This window comes from Stegodyphus dumicola, chromosome 5 (assembly GCF_044657685.1).
Source record: "Stegodyphus dumicola isolate Sdum_Otavi_A_Nest chromosome 5, ASM4465768v1".
NCBI classification, from domain to species: domain Eukaryota; kingdom Metazoa; phylum Arthropoda; class Arachnida; order Araneae; family Eresidae; genus Stegodyphus; species Stegodyphus dumicola.
The window spans coordinates 61,789,992-61,813,033 of NC_140772.1; the positions used below are offsets into that span (position 1 = coordinate 61,789,992).

The 23,042-nt window shown below is 31.7% G+C and overlaps 1 protein-coding gene across 7 annotated transcripts in view; it reads right to left on the reverse strand.

Annotated features, from left to right (window-relative positions):
• Positions 1-23,042, reverse strand: part of LOC118185255 (uncharacterized) — a 472,173-nt gene that overhangs the window by 286,803 nt on the left and 162,328 nt on the right. For all 7 annotated transcript variants that reach the window (XR_015041131.1, XM_085816706.1, XM_085816708.1 and 4 more), the window contains 2 exons: positions 15,899-15,982; positions 2,412-2,564 (listed from right to left, as the gene is read on the reverse strand). Coding sequence is in view for 6 of the 7 variants with exons in the window: in XM_085816706.1 (XP_085672832.1) it covers positions 2,412-2,564; positions 15,899-15,982 (237 nt within the window). In the remaining variant the exon portion in view is untranslated. The remainder of the gene's footprint in view (positions 1-2,411; positions 2,565-15,898; positions 15,983-23,042) is intronic.

The following is a 23,042-nucleotide window of genomic DNA, read 5'->3' on the forward strand; positions in this document are numbered from 1 at the left end:
ATGGACAGGCATTCTTTCAGAATGTGCAGCACAGTCGTATGCGCTAATACTGTTTGTCCGGCCAGCTGACGAATCGTTTGGCTGCGATCACTGTCCATTAGTGCGGCAACAGCTTGCACGTCTGAATCGCTGACACTCGGATGACCTGGCCGCAGCATGTCTGCCACGTTTTGGCATCCCTCATTGAATGCTTTCACCCATCTTGCTACGGTTCTGTAAGGCAATGCAAATTCCCTGCAAGCCTTTTGAAGCCCTTGATGACACTGTCGTGCTGTACGACCTCTGGCACATCCTGACAACACTTACTTTAGACCGCGAGCTAATACAAGGATCCGTTCTTCGCGTCACTCCGCATGCGTGTGACGTAGGCAGGACGAGTCTTTTTGCTGAGAGGTAAGGTAGGTACGTAGTTCACGTGTGGTATACGCGATATTCATTGGTTTTGTTGCGTAGCATTTTTTCAGCTGTGTTGCCACTATTAAAGTTAAAACCCTCGTATATAGAGTGAAATAAAAAAGTTGGTGAGGCCAACATATCTTCAGTCAGCTTCAACATTTTACAAATTTGTTGAGTAATATTTAGCACTTAGGTTCAATTGCTTTCTCTATTTAACCTCTGGCTCCAGTGATACATCTACTTTTAGGTGAGGACCAGATACTCAGTTTTAATGTTGTGTTCTAACTAACCTTTTCTCTAGACATAATTATAAGGGCAACAAATTTTATAAATAACATTATAGCAGCTTCAAAGTGTTACATCCCTAAAGAAAAATGTAAAAAAGAATGTATTTCTTGCTGGAAAGACTTCAATATAGATTCACTTATTTATAAAAGATACAGAAAATTTAAATGAAATGTTAAAGATAGACTTAAAGAAGCACACAGAAAGCTTCTCTCTGAAGCAACAGTTAGGTTGAGCAGGTGACTGCAAATGGCAGATGTTTAAAATGAGCTGAAGTCTGCAATGATTTGTATCCCAGCAGTATCTAAATACTGGAAGATTGTTAAATCCTTAAATAATTGTTTCAGTGGCCACACATATCAGCTATCCAACTTTGTAGATCTACCAAGCCTATCAGAGATTTCAAATGTGGCTACAGCAAATGAATTAGCCATACACTACTCAAATGCTAGTAAACTGGAATTCTGCAAAGAATATTGATCAACTTGTACTACAAACAAAAGCTTTTGCTCAATGCACAAACAGAGGAAAAAAGCAACCATCCTATGTCTGATGACAATACTATGGAAGAACTGAATGACACAATGAATATTAGTCCCACAAAGTCACCAGGCTATGATCTGGCTCTGGGCCAAATGCTAATACACTTTAAAACTGTTGCAAGAAAATAGCTTTCGGAAATAATCAGTACCTCCTGGAAAACTGGGGAATTACCAGAAGTATGGAAAATATTAATAATAATCCCAATCTGATATCGCTCATATAGCTGGCTGCATTTTTTGTGCACATAGTGCTATGTGATCCATTTTTGGTTCCCATGGACACATCAGTACCACCACTCATAAAATCCCAAGTCTGATACAGTTCTAATGGCCAGACTATCAACTGCTGCCAGAAATATATGCAAAAAGTCTCAGATCTTTTCTAATGTATGCCAGTCACTGTTCCATTGCTATGAATCTTGTACTACTGTTGGCGGTTTTATTTTTGAACACCTACAGTAAAAAACTAAATCATTAAAATGTTTATTTGTTTTGATTTTACTTGTCTTTCTTAGTTACCTGATGTTTCTTTATAAGCGAATATTTATATGCACCATTTCTGCACACGTATAACATTAAAAAATCTCCTTATTTTGGTCCACTGTATTTTCGGTTATATTTCTGCTAATTTTAAAATCATTCTGTACAAACCAATATTTCTTTATTCTCCACAGCTTTCGCAAATTTAGATATATAAATTGCTAATAATTTAATAGAAATAATATATTTAAATAATACCTAATATTTAAATAATGTATAAACAATACTTTCAATAATATTTAAAACTTTTAATCCATTTTAAATCAACAAAAATCTATTAAATGAAACATTAACCGTTTGACTGCTATGCGGCGCAAAAGCACTGCGTTCAGTTGTCTCGAAAACCTCGATGCAGCGCTTTTGCGCTGCGAGTTTCAGTGTGCTTTTGTTGCTTTATAATATGAAAAGAATTATTAAAATTGATTGATATTTGTCTAAATTAGAGTGTTTTATTTAACAACATCAAGTCAATATATGTCCCGCAGTTTTCATGCGTTCTTGCAAGAATTGCTTAGCAGTCAAACGGTTAAACTCATGCTTTCAAAATAATAACAGATAAAAAACTGTGTGTCTCAAATCTCATGAAACATAGCATTTCTTCTGAGAAGTTGAAAAAAAATGAAGTACTAAAAATTATATATGGCATACTTCAGTAGATTTTGTTTCATTTTTAGACAAAATTTTGCTACTTGACAGCCTTACAATTACTGGATTAAACAAGACATCTGATGATTTATTGGCTTCCAATGTAAATTCATTTTCTTGGTGATCATGATCATTATCTTTTATCTCAGAAATCTTCTGCAATATGAAAATGAAAAACTATCAGAATTAAAAAAAACACTTACAGCAGTATATTTCAGAATGATGTATGCATGGTACAATTAATCACATAGCATAAAAAAATAATCATAATACCAAAATAACTTACAGCTTATATAACACACCATTAAAAAAATGAACACATTGTAATTCAAATTGTTTTATTTTGATGTAGACTTAAATAATTATAATTGAAACAACACTTTGCCCATAATATTGAATAATGTATAACTTTGCATATTCAATATGCCTGTGTATGCAAGTAAAAACAAAACACGTGAGAATTAGAAAGTACAAATCATCAAAACAAAGGTATTATGCATATTACATTATGCAGTTTTACAATCCAGACTGCAATTCTTGAAGTATCTTCTTTAACTCTCTCAATATCAGTTATCTAGCCACACAAAAAATTACAAAATAGTTTTGCTCCTAAAGAAGAGAGACTGCAGTTGATCACCCTCATAACTAACTGACAGTTTTATTCAAAATTTTTGGCTAATTTTCAATTTCTTTTAAGTGCCATAAAAATAATTCTGAAATTTTGAAATGCTATGTAAGAATTCAACAAAGAGCAAAAACTTTGGTCTCAACTGTAAAATTCTCTAATTCACACAACTTTTAGTCCCAAAATATGCAGTTTTTGAAGTTCCAGTGGAGTTTGAACATGCCTGATACTGTCATTTTCTACAGCTATCTTAACCATGTTTTGTCATTCTAGGCAGGTATAATCAAACACAGAATACAGAAAAGGTCACAGCAGAACATTATTAATGATGTTTTCAGCTTACTCAAACATGGATATTTTGGCCATCTTCAAGGCTATAAAATATTGTTGCAAATTCTGTACCTAGATAGATGATTTTAGTGTAATTATATGTGAAATTGTTGTATTTTGCTGTGTAATGTAACATGGAAAATCTAGAGAAACAAGCTATGCCAGAAAGTTAAGAATACAGGGGTAATTTTGGATTTTACTGGTACAAGTAACCCTCGTATAACACGGTAGATAGGTTCCTAGAAAATGCCATGTTGTGTGAAACCATGTTGTATGAGACCTAGAGCCAGGATAAAAAGGGGAGGTTACATTCCAAAAACTTATTAAAAACAAAAATTTTTTTTTAGTTATACATAAACAACTTAATTTTTATTAAAAATATATACGTATGTACAACACAAAACAAAAAATATTACATATTTTAATTTAATGCAACTTTAGTTTAATAATTTTCTTCGTCGTCATTGCTCAGTATAATCAACAGAGAACTTTTTCGAGGAATGAGATCGCTTTCTCTTTCAGAAACTGTTTCATTTAAAGTTCTGACATTTTCTTCCTTTTCTAAGAAATCTGTGATTTTACTATGCTTACTATTTCTTACCGGGTCATTTTAAATTTCTCGATATAGAGCTAGACAGTTTTGAAGCTCCCTATTGAATTTTTGGCTCATTTCAGCAGAAGGGTCTGCACTCAAGGAAAATAACTCGAGATTTTCAGCCAAGCGTAGGATTTCTTTTAATTTTTTTAATAGTAAATTATTAACTTCACAATCTTCATCAGTGGCAGTGTTCTCAAAAGCGATTTGATTTACAGCTTCGGATGCCATTTCTATCAAACCTTCATCAATTACTTCTTCCGCTAATAAATCTTGAACATCCTCAATAGCCATGTTCACAAAACCTTCGCCTCTGATTGACTTAAGAAGTTCTAATATGGCACCAATTGCATTTTCTGACGATTCACGCACGTTTTCTATTTCAACTGAAGAGAGCCATATCTTCTTCTAACACGCATTTAATGTTGATGCTTTCAGTTCTTTTAGCGACAAAGATACGATGTTGACTAAGTTCTTCGTTAAAAATGTCTTCCAAGCTTTCATTACATTAATTGGTTTTGAATCGGTTACATCTAAAATCTATTGTAATGCTCTTTTTATGTAATATGTTTTAAAGGTATAAATCAGGGCTTCTTAAAGTTTTTTCAGTCATGACCTCTTTTTATCACCGAGATTTTTTCGTGACCCCTGGACCCCACAATATTTGCGAAAATTTTGAGGGGCCCCATACGAATTGTGCAAATCCGACACGCCTGAGCGAAACTGTCAATTTTTTCACTTGTACTGTAATATACTATTGCAGACCCCCATGGGGTCGCGACCCACAGTTTAAGAAACTCTGGTATAAATAATACCTTGAACCATTGGTTGGAGTAACAAAGTAGTGTTAGGTGGTAGGAACAGTTTTGACATTGGAGAATTCAAATCTTGTGGGTGACATGGAACATTATTTAATAGTATTAAGCACCTTAAAGCTCAAATTTTTCTGCCTTAAATAACGTTTAGCATCTGGCACAAAAAAATTTTTAAACTAATCTTTAAATGTATTCTCAGCTACCCAAGCTCTTGGATTTACTTTCCAATATACTGGTAAGGTGTTTTTATTTACGCCTTTAAGTGCACAAGGATTTAAAGATCTATAAACTAACAAGGTTTTCATCATGAAGTACAAAGTCCTACTGCACAAAAGTGGCTTTGGACAATTTTTAGACACCTCAAAGCAGAATTCAGTTCCCCCCCCCCCCCGACAACATAAAGATTCTATTGGACATTTTTTTTTTCCCACCAAAGCCCAGTTTTGTCAGCATTGAAAATTCGAACTGCTGTGTTTCTTCTATAATATTTTGAAAATTTTCAGGAAACGACCTAGAAGCTTCATAATCAGCCGATGTAGATTCTCCTCGAATTTTTATGCTATGAATTGCAAAATGCTTTTTGAAATTTTCGAACCAACCTTTACTTAAAGCAGAAAATCTGGGTTGACAGAGGGTTCTCCATGTTCTTTGAGGTGCTTGAAAATTTTGAGTGCTTTCTGTATAATGATACTACCACACAAGGAAATTATTTTTCGACAGCTATCATCAATCCAAATGTTGACTGCCTTTTCCACCTTCTCAATTACTGGCGCCCATGGGGTTGAACTGCATGTTTTATGGATCTCGAAGGCCCAGCAACTGCACATCTTATTTCTTTTTCATTTTCCTTTTCCTTAATAGGCCAGACTGTTTCTACATTCCAATTAAAACTTTTTCCAATGTGAGATGCCTTTTCTCCTTTTGAAGACGGTCTAAGATTTGTATCTGTACTTCTAAAGAAATGAGTTTTCTCTTAAACGTTGTAATTTTTTATCTTTATCGGACATGCTTGGAGACTGAAACTTAATGTCTTGAAGACAAAAAAGTTATTCTTTAACACACCATAGCTCAATGCAGACTGCCGACCAGCAGCGTGAGACACTTTTGTTTTCAGACCATGCAGACAAATTTTGGAAGCTGAACATGGAGGTTGTGCACTTTAGAGTACTTATTGTGACCTCATGTTTTTCACCTTCTGCGATAATGAGGTTTCTTCATTGTTATCTGAGGACATTTGTTCGTATGGGTAGATAATCTTGGAAGACAACTGGCAGAATTTATAAAACAAGGATTCTTATGTGTTGAATGACTATATGGATGCTTTGCACAATATGGAAAAACTTTGTGCAAAGTTCGTTAAATCTCTTCGATTGCTTGGGCAATTTTGTGTAAAGATAAAAATGTTCTAAATTTCTTGGAGAAAAATGGTTTTGAATGGAAATTTATGTAGAAAAGGCTCTTTGATAGGGCGGATTCTAGGAACCTTTGGTAAGATTCGTAAAAACTTGTTTAAAACATATCTTAGGTAAAGCTTCTTTATCTTATGAAGAACTGTATACTATTTTAGTTGAAGTTAAAGATGTTATCAATTCTAAACCTATAACCTATATATACATTGAACCAAATGAACATTATCCACTTTCACCATCTCATTTTATAACTGGATCTACACTGACTATTTTACCTTTATCTATATCTTGATTAGAATCCACAAGATCTCAGTTCATTAAAAGATGGAACCATAGGCAATTAATATTACAGAATTTTTGGAAAAAGTTTTATAAAGAATATTTGCTAGAATTAAGATCAGCATGTTTTCAAAAACTCAAAAAAAATTCTCCTGTGTTTAAAATTAATTATGTGTATATAAGAAGGTAATGTGACACATTGTAGCTGGCAGTAGGATTGAATAATGATTTCCTGGACGAGAGGTAGAATTAGATCTTATAAGATTCAATTGGATAAGGGTGTTGTTAGAACACTGGTTGAAAGACTTTATAATCTGGAAGTTCAGTAAAATTTATTCATCTATTTATGGATGCATGAGGTGGGAGAGCGTTAACCCCTTAACTGCCACAGAAAACATACATGATTCACTCCCCAGTGCCACCGTTTTTTACACAGGCGTGTGTATGTCATGTATTGAGGAAGGAAAATAAGAGCAAGTTTTGGTGTCTAAAATCTTTTTACTTTCACAAAATAAAGAATAAAGAAAAAATGAAAATACAAAATTTAATGTTTAGATTAAAAGTATAATAAAAAAGATGTAAGTGTAATAAAAATGATATTAGTATAATATAAAAGATAATAAAAAAGATCCCCAAAAATGAAGTTTCGATCAATTTTTATTTTTAAACCAGTAAAGTGTAATATCAGGTTTCAGTGTTATACCTTGTAAAATCAGTATACCTAAATAGATAGTGTAAAGACTCCATAGGCAAGTTTTTCATATCAAGTCGCACCCAACGTCGAGCATCTTTCAGATAATAGCCACAATCCTCTTTATCTGATGCGAGATCATATTCTGAGGTGTCTGATCCTGAAGATGATGGAAAATAATCATCTATTTCACTGTCATACATATATTCATTAAAAAAGGCACCTACTACAAACAGTAAACGAAAATGGAAGACATGCAATAATTTTTTTTTTTTTTTCTCAAACAGAAACAAGACCAATAACTGGGCAGTCATTACTTTCACCGTTTCAGAAACATCCCCTTCTGCAGGTCTTCTCCCTCCTCTGAAACAGTATCCTCCTTTGCATACTCTGTCAAGGTCATTGTGGTGTTGCATTTCAAAGCTTTGCAAATAATTTTATTGGTAGCAGTGCAAAGCAAATGATAGCATTTCGGAAGTACATATATATACGCCCGGGGCAGTTCATGTATCAGCTGAGCAAGGTGTGTATATACGCCCACAGCAGTTTAAGGGATTAAATATAAGTTTATGATAATGTTTCTTAAGCTTGCTAATAGATAGCAGTAGTGTTTATTTGCAAAAGAAATTCATGTCATATTTGTGCATATGCAGTAGTTCGTCTTTGGTGTTCATGAATAAACATTGCATTATCACTCTCTTTTAATTACCTTAAGTTCAATCCAGTCTGATTTATCAGAGACTTATACATTTTGTTAAGATGCTACATGAAAAGATCCAAGTGAATATTATTGTGATAGAAATTTAAATGAGAAATGCTAATGGCAAAGACTTTTCTTTTGATGCTTATACAAATGCAATGCATTGAAAATGAAGTTTTTGCGAAAGCTACAATGTATGTCATTAATCAGTTTTTACTCGCACAAACTGTAGAACTGAAAAATAATGGAGTATTTACAGTTTGGGTATAAAAAATATGGATGAAATTTTTCTGAAATATGCATCACACCAACAGAAAATTAGTGAGCTAATTTAGTGAGTAAAAGTTAAAAATAAATTTGTAAATATGTATATTTATTCAATTTAGTATTTGTATATGTTTACTGATAAAATAATTATTCATAATTATAAATGTGTATTTTGGAGAGAGAGTGTGTATTTGAAGGAAAATCAGAGCCATGATATTTATCCCAAAAAATTTATCATACAAAATTATAAGAGTACAGGTAGCCCACCTATAAAATGGCATCGTGTAACATGGTTTTACTCTAACATAATAAGCAAATTGCCCAAGCAATTCCAAGAAATTTAGTGAAACTGCGCACAAAATTTTTTTTATATTGAGCAAAGCACCAACATAGTCCACTTTGAAGATGGTGGCCGAAATATAGGCCAGATTTGCAGCGTCTCAAAAAAACAGCTATGACCAAATATCGGTCAGAGAAATTCTACCTTCCTCACCCTTCAGGGTGCGGGGATAGTCATTGTCCGATATCCTTCCCTGCCACTCATCTAATGACCTTCCTGCCTTTGCCCTAGTCTGAAAATTAACAAAAGCAAAAAGGTTTCAAAAGAGTAGTAGTTTTGCATTGAAATGGCAATTGAAGATGGTGGAAATAACATTTCTATTTCACATCTTTTTAAGTAAACCTTTCTAAACTCTTCAGTCTTTTAAAGATTAACACATAAGAATTCTTGTTTCATAAGTCCTGTCAATTGCCTTCCAAGATCTGATTTTTGTAAGAACAAAAACTCTCAGGGAGACGAGCCACATGGTGGAGACTGACCATCAAATTTTAACTGATAACAAGGGAAAATAGTTTCCTTCCATAACCATCAAAGTATAGCCCAATACAAACAATACCCAGTCCCAAAAAACCACAGTCACCAGATAACAATGAAGGAACTTCACTATCGCAGAAGATGACCGACATGAGGTCACAAGAGCACCAAAATACACATAAGAGCTCGAAAATGCACAACCTGAACGTTCGGCTTCCAAAATTCGAATTCTCATCTACGTGGCCTGAAAATAAAAGTGTCTCATGCCGCTGGTCGTCAGTCTACATGGAGCCACAGTGTAATAAAAAATAACTTTTTTTACATTACATTTCAGTCCCAAAATACGTCCGATAAAGATAAAAAAATCTGATGTGTACACCACATGACTTCCTTGTATTGGAATATTAAATTATACGCATTTTTTCTTGCATTTCATTTAAACTTATTGGGTTGATTTTAATCTACTTCGCCAATAGCGCATAAACCACAATAGAATAAATGCATTCTTTAAAATTCACTCTAGTATTTGTTTACCATAGCGACACTCTGGCGCTAAATTTACTTAACAGAATTAATAATTATATAACAGTTAACTTATATAATAATAATATAACGGAAACTAAGTTAACTGTTATATAATCCAATAATTATATAACAGTTAACTTATATATTTCGTTCATATTATAACTCATAATGCACAAAATTTATATCATTTAAAGAATAGAATTATCTAAGCGTTGCCACATGTTCTATTCAAATACTATAATAAAGCTAGAATGATGTATAAAAGAAATTAAGCAAACAAAACAAAAAAAGAAACAGTTTTTCACAGATGATTGAATATTTCTCATTTAATTAATTCAGTTCTCACTTCGCGAGAACGCAAAAATACATAAAAACTCAAAATATCTATATTAAAAATTACGAAGTAAATCTTAAACACTTATTTCCTCGAAAAAATTCTAAAAAGAATTAAGCATGATTTAATTGACAATACTAAATGAATGCGTTATTTTTCTTGTTGCGAAGCTAAGTTTCCCTAGATTGGCAACAAATCCACTAGTCTCCTGTTTCAAATGTAAGCATCAATGGCCGCCATTAAAAAAGGCTTAGCGGCACTTAGACAACTTTAAAATTGTTGATAATTCTAAAAATATTGCATAATGATTTACTAAAGGCATAAAAACCTTAACTGGAATATAAAAACAACATAATACAATCATTTTTAAAGCAAAAAATTTACAATTTACAAACATATAAGAGTAAAGAAACCGAGATCACTGAGCCAGGTAAAAGAGTGGATATATATATATAAATATATTTATATACATTTGGTGCGGCCGATTGCAACCAAAATACGAGGTGCACATCTACATGTTATAGCAGTCCTATATACAAAATTTCAACATTCTGAGGCTACTCGTTTTTGATTTATGCGAGATACGTATGTACGTACATGCGAGATACGTATGTACGTACGTACGTACATACGTATCTCGCACGATGCCAGGATGGACGAAGAGGACGATCATGCGTTCGTACAGACGCAACGAAAAATTCTCCTCAGAATTAATTTTAAAGCAGTTTTATAATTTTTTTGAAGGAAAAGAGTATTTTATTCTGTCCTTACGTACAGATATCGCGCAAAAACATCATTAAATTGCATTTGATAGCGGTCAAAATGGATATTTTCGTTGAAATATGCTGCCTGAAACTTTTTGCGATTACAATACTTCCTTTTTACTTCGTACAAGGAAGTAAAAAACAATGTTTAAAAGAAAATCTATTTCTTTAGAAATAAAGATACAAATGTTGGATCGTCTTTTAAAAGGAGGAAACACATCTCCCACTGGAAAAAGTCTTAATTTGAATGAAGCAAAAGTCCTGACTATTAAGAAAAATGAAAAAGAAATAAGAAGTGCAGTTGCTGCAGGATCTTCGACATCCGCAAAACGTGCAGCTCGCCTCCAGGCACCAATAAGTGAGAAGATGGAAAAGGCACCCAGCATTTGGATTGATGATAGTTCTCAAAAAAGAATTCCATTGGATGGTAACATCATTAAACAAAAAGCACTCAAAATTTATGAGCACCTTAAAAAACATGGAAAATCCTCTGTCAACCCAGATTGTGTGAGGACTGCGCATGCTCGCACCATTGTTGTGAGTGTTTTCTTGAGCTCTGATTTTCAGCTTTATTTTGCGGTAATTAATGTATGTAAACTATTTATTGTGTATAATTTTATTTGTGCAATTTGTTTCAAGTTGAAAGAAGTATTGTTAATTTTATGGCTCTTGCAAGATTTCAGTACAGTTAAGCCTAGCACGACGATTTGTTTACATCTTTGAGTAGTGCCACGAGGTAAAGGAATGCCAGGATGGACGAAGAGGACGATGATGCATTTTATAGTGCGCTTAAATGTTGCTATGATAAACTTGAAATGGCTATTGAGTCAAAGTGTAATATGAACCAGACTATTCATGAAGAGGCAATTCATGCAATGTGCGAGTTGAAGTGTTTAATTACTAAGAATTTTGAACATATTAAATCGTTAGGTTACCGTGAAGCTTGTAGGCAAAGTCTTAAAGACATTTTCGTAAAACCAACATATGCTAGTGCAGTGCTGCCTTCTCCTGTGCACAATGTGAAACAAAGTTCTTTAAGTTGTGGTCTTGTCATTTCTTCGGAAAACCATATGTCAGAGGATATTAAAAAGATTCTTAAACTACAAATTAATCCTGTAAAGAAAAAAGTGTGTATTCTCAATCTAAAAATATTGGAAATGACAAGGTATTGATAGAATGCCCCTCTGAAAATGATTTTAAAAGGATACAATCTGAAATTCAAGTAAAATCCCTGGAATTAACTGTTTTCCTACGATCTTAATAAAAAATGTCTCTAATGAGATAAGGGATTTACATCTCAGCTTCCTGCACCGCCCAGCTCAAGTATTTCCCCACCTGCAGCACTCTTAGTAGCATCTAAATCAAGACAGCCGGAACACAGCACGTAATTGCTGCATGCTAATCGCGGCTTAAAGAGGAACTTGAAGATAAGGGATGAGGATGTTCTTGATTTTTAAAAAATCAAAATAAAAATGTTATTGCTTCTGAAAATAAATGGAATGAATCTCAAATTCGATTTACGTTAAGGAAATTTCAAAATACGAGATATTTAGTTGTTGAAGTGCATCCAGACATGCGTAGAGGTATTTTACAGGAACATAGATTAAAAATTTCTTGGAGTATTTGTACTGTGGGTGATTTTGTCGTGATTAATCGGTATTTTAACTGTTTAGGATATAATCACCGTGCTGAACAATGTAAAAACCTCTGCGCTTGTTATTTCTGTACACGTGAACATGAAAGTAAAAATTATTATGTTATTTTTGAAGATGATACTGAAATTGAGTGCCACCAATTTCACATTAGAAATGAATGTACTGTATATATTTCTGAGCTTCTATGTATTAATTTTGCAATTAATTGGATAATTAGTCAGGATGGACGCGGTTCCAGCTACTTAATATGTACAGATTCACTCTCTTCCCTGGAGTCCCTTAAAAATACCTCTTTATGTATGATATTATTGTTAATATACAGCAGTCTCTTGGAGACCTGGAGAAGAAGGGTATTTCAGTGTTTTTTACATTTGTCTGTGGTCATTCGGGTAATTATGGAAACGAGACAGCTGATTGGCTTGCTTAAATGCAACTAAAAATGATATTAATGTTGCTGTAAATATTCCAAAATCTTATTTCAAAAAAACATTCAAAGCTAAAATGATTGAGCAGTGGAACTGTGATTGTATCTCTTCTGAGAAGGGATCTATTACAAAAACATTCTTCCCAACTATTTTTGAAAGATTGAAAAGCAAGGATTTGTTGCTCTATTTTAAAGTTACGCAATTTTTGTCTTGACATGGTAAGTTTAATGTGTATCTTGAACAGTTTAAGCTAACGTCTTACAATTTCTGTTATTACAATCTTAGCATTCAGCAAAGTGTTTTAGACCTGCTTTTTGACTGCCCATTGCTTGATCTATTGAAATGCAGATTAAAATTAATTGGAATTCATTGGCTGCCGAAATGTTATGATTTTGTATCTTCAGCTTTGGCCTACCAAGCTTTCAACGATTTTGTTGACTTTTATTTTAAACATTGTAAATGATTTCTTTATACACTTTTATACTTTTGCATTTACTTTTTTATGTTTTTTCGTTTCTTTTCCTTTGTGTATGATTTCATTTTATTATTAAAAATTGATGTTATTACTTACAATTTTGCCTTTTTTACTTATGATTTGTAAGTCTCGTGTGATACTTTGTGGTGCACAAGGAATTTTTTGTAGAAAAAATAGATTAAATATATATTATTATAATTATTAGAACTTAGGCATATTAGGCATATTAGAACTTGCTCAGTCAATCGGAGCGAAGGTTTTCTGAATATGGCTATTGAGGATGTTCAAAATTTATTACTGGAAGAAGAAACTGACAAAGATTTGATGGAAATGTTATCCGAAGCTGTAAATCAAATTGATTCTGAGGACGCCAGCATTAATGAAGATCGTGCAGTTAATAATTTAATAGTAAAAACTTAAAAGAAGCCCTAAGCTTAGCTGAAAATCTCGAGTCATTTTTCTTGAATGCAGACGCTTCTGCTGAAAGAAGCCGAAAATTCAAAAAGGAACTGAAAAACTGTTTAGCTCCATATTGCGAAATTTACAATGACCTGGTAAGAACTATTAAAAGAGGGAAGAAGGTGCCAGAGCTTTAAATATAGAAAAAATCTGAAAATGAAAGCGATCTCATTCCACCAAAAAAACATTCTCGGTTTATTATGCTGAGCAATGACGACAAAGAAATTAATTAAAGTTGTGTTAAATTAAAATAATATTTTTTGTTTTGTGTTGTGCATATATTTATACTTTTAATAAAAAATTATTAAAAATTTAAGTTAATTATATAGAATTATTAGAATTTAAAAAAATTATATAGAATTTAAAAAAATACTTGGTTTTAATAAGTTTTTGGAATGTAACCCCCCTTCTTGTACTGGCCCTGGGTCTCATACAACACAGTTTCGCACAGTACAGCATCTTCTAGGAGCCTATCTACCATGTTATAGGAGGGTTACCTGTATAGTGAACTGGAAAAAAATCAATAAACTTAATAACTTCATGTAATAACAATGGCAATTAAATCCTATTGTGATATTTTAATTAGATTTTATTCACTTCTTTTACTAGATGTGACAATATTAATTACTTTTTCTGTGATTCATCATTTAATTTTTACACTTTTTAAGAAATAATCCATTTTTGGATCGGATATAGCAAACCAAACTTTTGGCCCTTTGAAGTTTGCTACAGCAGGTTTTGATTGATTATACATACAAATCACACCATTATTTCAGCTTATAAAAATTAATAAAGTAATTGAATAATTTTTTTAACAAAGCCTAAAATGTACGATTTTTATTAATTAAACTATGAACAACTTGAAGTTCTAGATGCCATTTCTTAACACATTTTTGCTTTTGGGAATGTAGTAAGAATAATTTAGGTATGTATTATTTCTATATTCATTCATTGTCACAGAAAGATATTTTTTTATTGGATTGGCAGTTATTCAATTCCAATCCAATAAAAGAATTTTTAAAAAAAGAAACCTTTTAAATGAAAGAAAACTAAAAAGAACTTACTTGAGTACAAATCATATCATATTTTTTAGAAAATATGAGGGAGAAAATCAAAATTTATAAAACAATTATTAAAACACTAAAATATTTTAAGACATTTTCATGAAATTTTAAAAATTACAAAAATTTTACAATTAGATTTGTTAAATAGAAAAACTTGAACTAAACAAGTTTTTTTCCTCCTTAAAATATATATATAGGTGTCCGCCGATAACATCGCGGCAAAAACATCGCGGACGAAAACGTCGCGGAGAAAACAACGCAACGCGAAAACGTCGTGCTACAAAACATCGTGGGAGGAAACGTCGCAAAGAGAAAACATCGCAGTTCTAAAACATCGTGGTACAAAACATCGTCGTCGAAAATAAAGCGGTCCAAAAACTTCGCAGTTTAAAAACATCGTCGTCGAAAATATCGTGGTAAAAAATAAAGTATCTACAAATCATCGCATGACGATAACATCGCAGACATGCTTTTTTCAGGCTTTAATAACTGTAAATGGATATTCCCATAATGATTTGTGAGCGCAAGATGTAAAGAAGGATAATTTTTACTTTCATATTTTTTATTAAATATTAAATTTTTGCTGAGAAAATAAGAAGAAAACTTAAGCATAGAAAATTAATGCAACTTATAGCACTTAATAGAATTTTAAATTGACGTAGTTAACTAACAAAGACCATTAATAAATAATTTTTTATAAAGATTTTACAGGTAATTTTTCATAAAAAGTATAATTTATTAAGTTGCATTTAATTTTCCATGCTTAAGTTTCCTTCTTATTTTTTCAGCAAAAATTTATTAGTTAATAAAAAAAATGTGAAAATAAAAATTATCCTTCCTTACATCACTTGCGCTCACAAATCATTATGGAAATATCCATTTACAGTTATTAAAGCCTGAAAAAAGCATGTCTGCGATGTTATCGTCATGCGATGATTTGTAAATACTTTATTTTTTACTACGATATTTTCGACGGCGATGTTTTTAAACTGCGAAGTTTTTGGACCGCTTTATTTTCGACGACGATGTTTTGTACCACGATGTTTTAGAACTGCGATGTTTTCTCCCACGTTTTGTAGCACGACGTTTTCGCCTTGCGTTGTTTTCTCCGCGATGTTTTCGGCTGTAACCTATATATATATATTTTTTTTTGAGAGACATATTTATGAGAAAGACATATTATAGCAATTTGTAATTTAACTTAATACATTAAATTAAGTCATAATATAGCTTAAATATTCATAAATTAGAGTATATTACTAACCTCAGGCTCATGTTGCAGATCGATTAATTCCTTTATATCAGATTTTTTTTTTGTCTTAGTGGACTGCTTGTCAATGCTTCTTACCTTAAAAATTAAAATATGCAGAATGAAAAGTAGTTCTTGTCATGATTTTACATTAAAAAAAGGGCTGAATGTTAATTAAGATTTATTTTTCGTGCTTTATTATAAATTTAAGCATGTTTAACAAAAATACTGCTGTAATTTTTGACTTTAGACTAAGCCTAAAAGACATTTTAACATCATTGAGATTTAATCTACAACTATTTTAGAAAAACTGTATTGATAGACTATGTAAATAAACCTGAATTACACACTAAATTAATAATTTCCTAACAAGAAAGCTAATATTTCAGACACGTTTTGTTTTGTCATTTTGGAGCCTTTAGGAATATTTTGATGCTTTAATCTGCTCAAAACTTAAAAACATTTTTCGCCATTTTCTAAAAACCTTAGAATTTTTAAAAACATTTCAAAGAGAGCGTAAATGTTCGCAACAAAAAGAGTAAAAATTTTCGACCAACAATCCAAATACCATGCAAGTCCAAAGACAGATTAAAATATGCAAATTGTTGCATCACTAAACTTTAAACATCCAGACATTCTGAAAAGGCTTAAATATATTATTATTTTTTTAATTTCCTTATCAATAACTTTCAGACAGTCTTCCACTCATACAGAGACTACAAATACTTAGATCATTTGTAACCCCTAAATACATTTGTGAAGAGAACATTGTAAAATCAAAACTTCAGTTTTTACTGTTTATCATGCAAAACACATTACTTTGTTTATTAAGCATTATACAGAATATACAAAATTAAATTTAAAAAGAACAAAATTGAATCCACTTGAACCGTGTCACATCAGTAAATATGTTTAGTCTTTCCTCAATTGTAAGCACTTATCAAAAAATGTAATTTGTGACAGTCATATGCTTCGACTCTCTAAAATTTAAAGGCCTAAAGACTGAATTCTGAGTGCCATTAACCACTAAAAAATATTAAACATAGTAATGCAGGAAATGCAGGAAAATAATTTCAAAATTTATGTGAAACAAATCTAAAATTTGTAAAAATTTGTATCTAGTTTACATCTTTTTATCAGTTTAAACATTTCCATTGCATTTTGTTTTGTAATCTTTAACTTCCAAAGCAGTAATTTTTCTTAAAAAACATATTTCATCCATAATTTGAAAATTCATCCATAAATTTGAAAATGCTTTTATGATTTCTTTACATACTGTTATTAAAAGTGCATAAACACCAAAATTAATCTACAAGAAATGCAATTTCATTGCACAAAATATAAAATAAATTGCTTTAGACTTTGCATTTTTAAAAAGATTAATACTATTTCTTTTAATTAATAAAATCTAAGCAGAACTCTAGATAATCATCCCACTTCCATATACAATGTATGTATATGAGAGGCATCTATTTTAAAAAATAATCATTCAAATAATTTTGCTTGTGATAACAGGCATTTTATGTTATTAATAAAAACAGAAAAGAAACATGCCGAAGTGCAAAGCAATAACCTTGTGTTTGGTATAGAGCTAGTCAAGAACTCAATCGATTTTGAATGCTAACAGGTACACTGCACAAAAAAAAGGGGGGACTGTTCTACATGTTTTGTTCTACTCGGCTGATTGACAAAATTCAAATTGCGTTTTTCATGCCTCGAAAGTGCGACTTGGGATATGTATTAGATTTATATATAGCATTGTTCTAATATAGGTATTTGGACACAAAATCGGACTTTTTCTGAAAACACACCATTTTTTTTTTTTTTTTTTTTTTTTTTTTTTTTTTTCCATTTTTCGATTCTACAACTCAAATTATGCTTAGATATTAAATTTTGTAAAATTTGGTGCGAAATTTACGAAGAAATTCAAAAATTTACTTTGCCGCAATTCTTTCTGTTTGCGCCGAGAATAATTCACTTGTCGAACTTCTTAATATATAGCAAACTATTTTGCTTTCTCTTCCATTATGGCAGAGCAGAAAAAAAGGCCTTTTTACGTTGTGCATGAGTATTAATACCTTTCTACGTTGTGCATGAGTGGGAAAAAAAGTCACTTCGTTCCTACTTTCAAATAATTTTAACAAAGTGTCTAAACCACATTTGATGTTTTATCGCTTTCAACAAATATGCCAAATTTCAAAACGCACCAATATATAAATTCACGTATATCTTCAGAAATTTTGAATAAAAAACTGTAATTTTTCGCAGGTATGCTTAGAAATACATCTACTTTAAGATGATGGTAAAAATTTTATAGATCATAATTCAATTTTTTTTCCAAAAACTTTATAAAAATTATTTAAAAATACAAATTTTAAAAATAAATTATAAAAAATGGGTGTAAATATCTATGTGCTAAATAATGGGTATAAATATCTATGTGTTAAAGGAATTTTATTTGGAATGAATCTGAATTTCGAAATGTGAAAGGAAGAAATAAATAATAAAAAAATAAAGAAATTAATAAAAAAAAAGAAAGATTAATAAAAATATACCAAACTCAATTAACATCAAGGAGCTAAAATTTTGAAAGCTAATTTTTTAAAAACGACTCATGCGATTTTTACAAAACTTGGCATTTTGGCGTAATTAAAATTGGCATGTCATTTCAGAAAGTCTGATTTTGTGTCAAAATACCTATATTAAAACAATGCTATGTATATATCTAATACATATCCTAAGACATGCTTTTGAGACATGAAAAACGCAAGCTGAATTTCGCCAATCGGCCCAGTAGAACGGGGAATATAGAACTGTCCCATTTTTTTTCGCAGAATACAGGTACCCCTTCATTAGGTGCAAAGAAACCTGCCAGGTACAGATCTCTCTTCATCAGAAGCAGATTTCTTTGTTCCTAATCAAGAGGGATTTGTACATATTTAATCTCAAAATCAATTGCACTCTTACTTAGTATTAAGTAAATTTATACCAAACACAAGGTTTTTGCTTTGCTAATTTTACTAAACCAAGGAGGCTTTGTCCCTGAAGGACTTTTGTTTTTGTTTTGAGATTTTGCTTTGAATCACTATAAATGTCCATTTCATTTTTCAAACTGTTTCCACCAAATGTTAGAGTCCTGCATTATATTTCAAGAAATTAAATAATGAAAAGTCTGCCTAAATGTATGTATATTTCTCGCATTGTGATGAAACAACGGTACATAGAGCCATCGAATTTTGAATGACGTAATCCTACTGCGAATATGGGCATGTGGAAGCCCAAATTTGAAATTTGGAATTTATTTTATTATCGATTTCATATTTTGTAAAACTTTATAACGAATTTTTTAGTAACAAACTCAACGATTTGAAAGCGAGCAATGGCAACAATCTACGGGAGGATGAAAAAACCTTTTTATCTCCAGCGTGCAGAACTGTGTATCGGAAATTCTAAAGAAAATTCTCATTTTAAAATTATTTTGTGACATTGCTATTGAACTGGATCTTATGGTTTAAGTGCAAAGAACGTGATATTTAATAAATAAAGGTAACACACAAAATGTTAAAAAAAAATGTCCCTTTGGACGTAATTTAAAATCTGAAACCTTTCAGATTTTTTTATTTATTTTGTTATTAATAATTTCATTATTGCTATCTATTATACTCTATACTCTTGTAATTTAAACATTAGTTGCTTTGATGTTAGTAGAACATCTGTGTAGAGCACAATGTGTAAAAATAATTTTGGGATACTTTTTACTTCCTTGTATGAAGTAAAAAGGAAGTATTGTAATCACGAAAAGTTTCAGGCTGCATATTTCAACGAAAATATCCCATTTTGACCTCTTTCAAATGCAATTTAACGATGTATTTCTATGATATCTGTATGTAAGGACAGAATAAAACACTCTTTTCCTCCCAAAAAATTATAAAACTGCTTTAAAATGAATTTTGAAGAGAATTTATCGTGGCGTCTGTACGAACGTATGTACGTACATGCGTATGTATCTTGCATAACTCAAAAACAAGTAGCCTCAGAACGTTGAAATTTTGTATATAGGACTGCTATAACATGTAGATGTGCACCTCATATTTTGGTTGCAATTGGCTGCACCAAACGTATATAAATATATTTATACATATATCCACTCTGTTACCCGGCTTAGTGATCTCAGTATCTTTACTCTTATATGTTTGTAAATTGTACATTATTTGCTTTAAAAATGATTGAATTATGTTGTTCTTATCTTCCGGTTAAGGTTTTTATGCCTTTAGTAAATCTGTATGCAATATTTTTAGAATTATCAACAATTTTAAAATTGTTTAAGTGCCGCTAAGCCTAATAATGTTTTTGATGGCGGCCATTGCTCTTGTTTACATTTGAAACAGCAGGATAGCGGATTTGTTGCCAATCTAGAGAATCTTAGCTTTGCAACAACAAACCAAACATAATCCCTTCATTTATTATTTAAATCATGCTTAATCCTTTCTGGAATTTTTTCGAGGAAATAAGCGTTTAAGATTTACTTCGTAATTTTTAATACAGATATTTTGAGTTTTTATGTATTTTTGCCTTGTCGCGAAGTGAAAACTGAATTAATTGAATGAGAAATACTCAACTGTCTGTGAAAAACTGTTTCTTTTTTGTTTTGTTTGCTTAATTTCTTTTATACATAGTTCTAGCTTTATTATAGTATTTGAATAGAACATGTGGCAACGATTAGATAATTCTTTAAATGGTATAAATTTTGTGCATTCTGAGTTATAATATGAACAAAATATAATACTGTTAAGTAAACCTAGCACCAGAGTGTCGCTATGGTAAACAAAGTGAATTTTAAAGAATGCATTTATTCTATCGTGGTTTACGCGCTGTCGGCGAAGTAGTTTTAATTCAATCTAATAATAAGTTTAAAATGAAATGCAAGAAAAAATGCGTATAATTGAATATTCCGTACGAGGGAGTCGTGTGGTGTACACATCAGATTTTTTACCTAAGTGAAAGAATTCCTTCTATACCTCCAGTTATAGATGATGCTCCACCTGTACAAATATTTATACAGAAATCTCAAAACAAATTATTAAAGTAATAACTAATAAAATGCAGAATATCTTGGCTTTTGTTGTTGTTTGGAATGTTTGATAAAATCAGAACTATCCTATAACTTCTTTCTTACATACATCTTATATATGAACTGAAATCTAAAAGCTACATTTTAACCATCCACACCTGAAGATTCTTACAGCTGAATTTACAAACATCTGTTTGCTTCTTAAAGCACAGATACTTCAAATCATACATTTTCCATCAAATCCTTACCATGCAAGAATTTTTATTATCTGAGAACAGAATTTTTATAATTTTTTTTCATAGTATTTTCCAAGTATTGTTTTTATGATTGTAGAGGAGGCAGACAAAATACATATTCTTGCCAATGTATAAGATCTCATTTTTTTAACTATGGCTCCTGCAACTGCATAACTTGCTTCTGATGCTTTATTTGATATTACTGCACATTTGGTCTGTATTTTTCTTTGCTTAGTATTGAAATATGTCATATGAAATCTGCTGGTTTTGAAACAACTGGGAATGTTTCTGATATGTTAGAACCACAGCTCATTGCTAAAGTTTCATCATAAATTATCTATGTGCTAAAGGAACATTTCTAGGAATAGAGGACTACATGAAACAATAATAAATAATCTTCATTATCATAAACAAATAGAGGTTTGACATAATAAATAGCACAAAAAAAGCAAAGATTTATTACTGATTGCAGTTTCATTAGGACCCAGTGGGATTTCATCAAAACATTGCTGTTAGCATGGCGAATACAGAAAAAATTTGTAGTATTTGGCATGGAAATAGTACTCACTAACAGTGTGGAAAAAAAAGTTGTAGCCCTTGAAATAGGTTTTCTCATGCCTCTGACAGGAATGGAGAGGAAGTTGTGTCATTAATGAGATTAGGATGCAGGAAAATTTTAGAAGCTTTCAATAAATCCAAATTCAGAAACAAATTACTGTAATAGTTTTGGCCTCCAAAAAGGTGTTTGGGGTTTTTAGTCCAGTAATGGTAAAACCTTTCCACTTTTTCAGTATAACATAATGTATATGCTCGCTTATGCAAAATTTTAAAGATTTGCGAGCTTATCTTTTTTATACAAAACATTTACAAGCAGTTTTACAAATGCTCCATGAATCAAGGTCCAGTATCACAATTTTCACAGGAAATATAACTTCATCAACATCGTTAAGAGTTATGGTAATAGTTATTGGAATATAGCAAAGCAGACAAGGGGTGTAAACATAAAAGGTTTGGTTTGGTTTGGTTTATTAGATTATGGCAAAGCACTCGAGGGCTATCTGCCTTAAGGGAGGGATGCCTTCGTGGAGGACTTTTTAAGGGAAACTGGCTTGTATACACGTTACACATGGGGAAAACCATGAAAACACCCATGCAGCCAGCCTGTTCGCAGGATCGAATCTAGGACCAAACTACCAATGTTCAGCGACGTTACTGCTCGGCCGCTGGTGGGCGTAAACATAAAAGGAGGGATGCCTTTGTGGAAGTCTTTCTATGGAATACTGGTGATAATTCAAGTTACACATGGAGGGGAGAAAAAAAAAAAAAAAAAAACATTATGCAGCCAGTCTATTTGCAGAGGTTTGAACCTGGGTTGAACTCCCAGTATTCAGCGGACATATTTAAGGGAAACTTGAAACACTTAGAAAGCATAAGATTAAATTTAGAGATTAACAGCAGACAAATAGATAAAACTGAAGAGTCCTTATTTTGAAGATTAAATATGAAGTTGTTGAAGGTCCTCATATGTCATACTAATGATGACAGAAGGATAGCTATGTGAAAAAATATCAGTTTCTAGAATATTCAGTTCATCTACTAAACTGGCAGAGATGGGACATAAGTGAATTGTATGATAAACAAAAGTATGAAAAGCAGTAATTTTTTTATTTATACATATGATCATAACAAACATGTAGGAGAAGGGAGAGAGCAAACAGTTTACACTGGAGTATTGCACATGCTGAAATGCATATATAAACTAGCCTTTTTAAAATCTATGCAAAACATTCTGGACAATGGCAAAACGTTTCACATATTTTAACATAAAATCTGCTGTGTGCAACATTGCAAA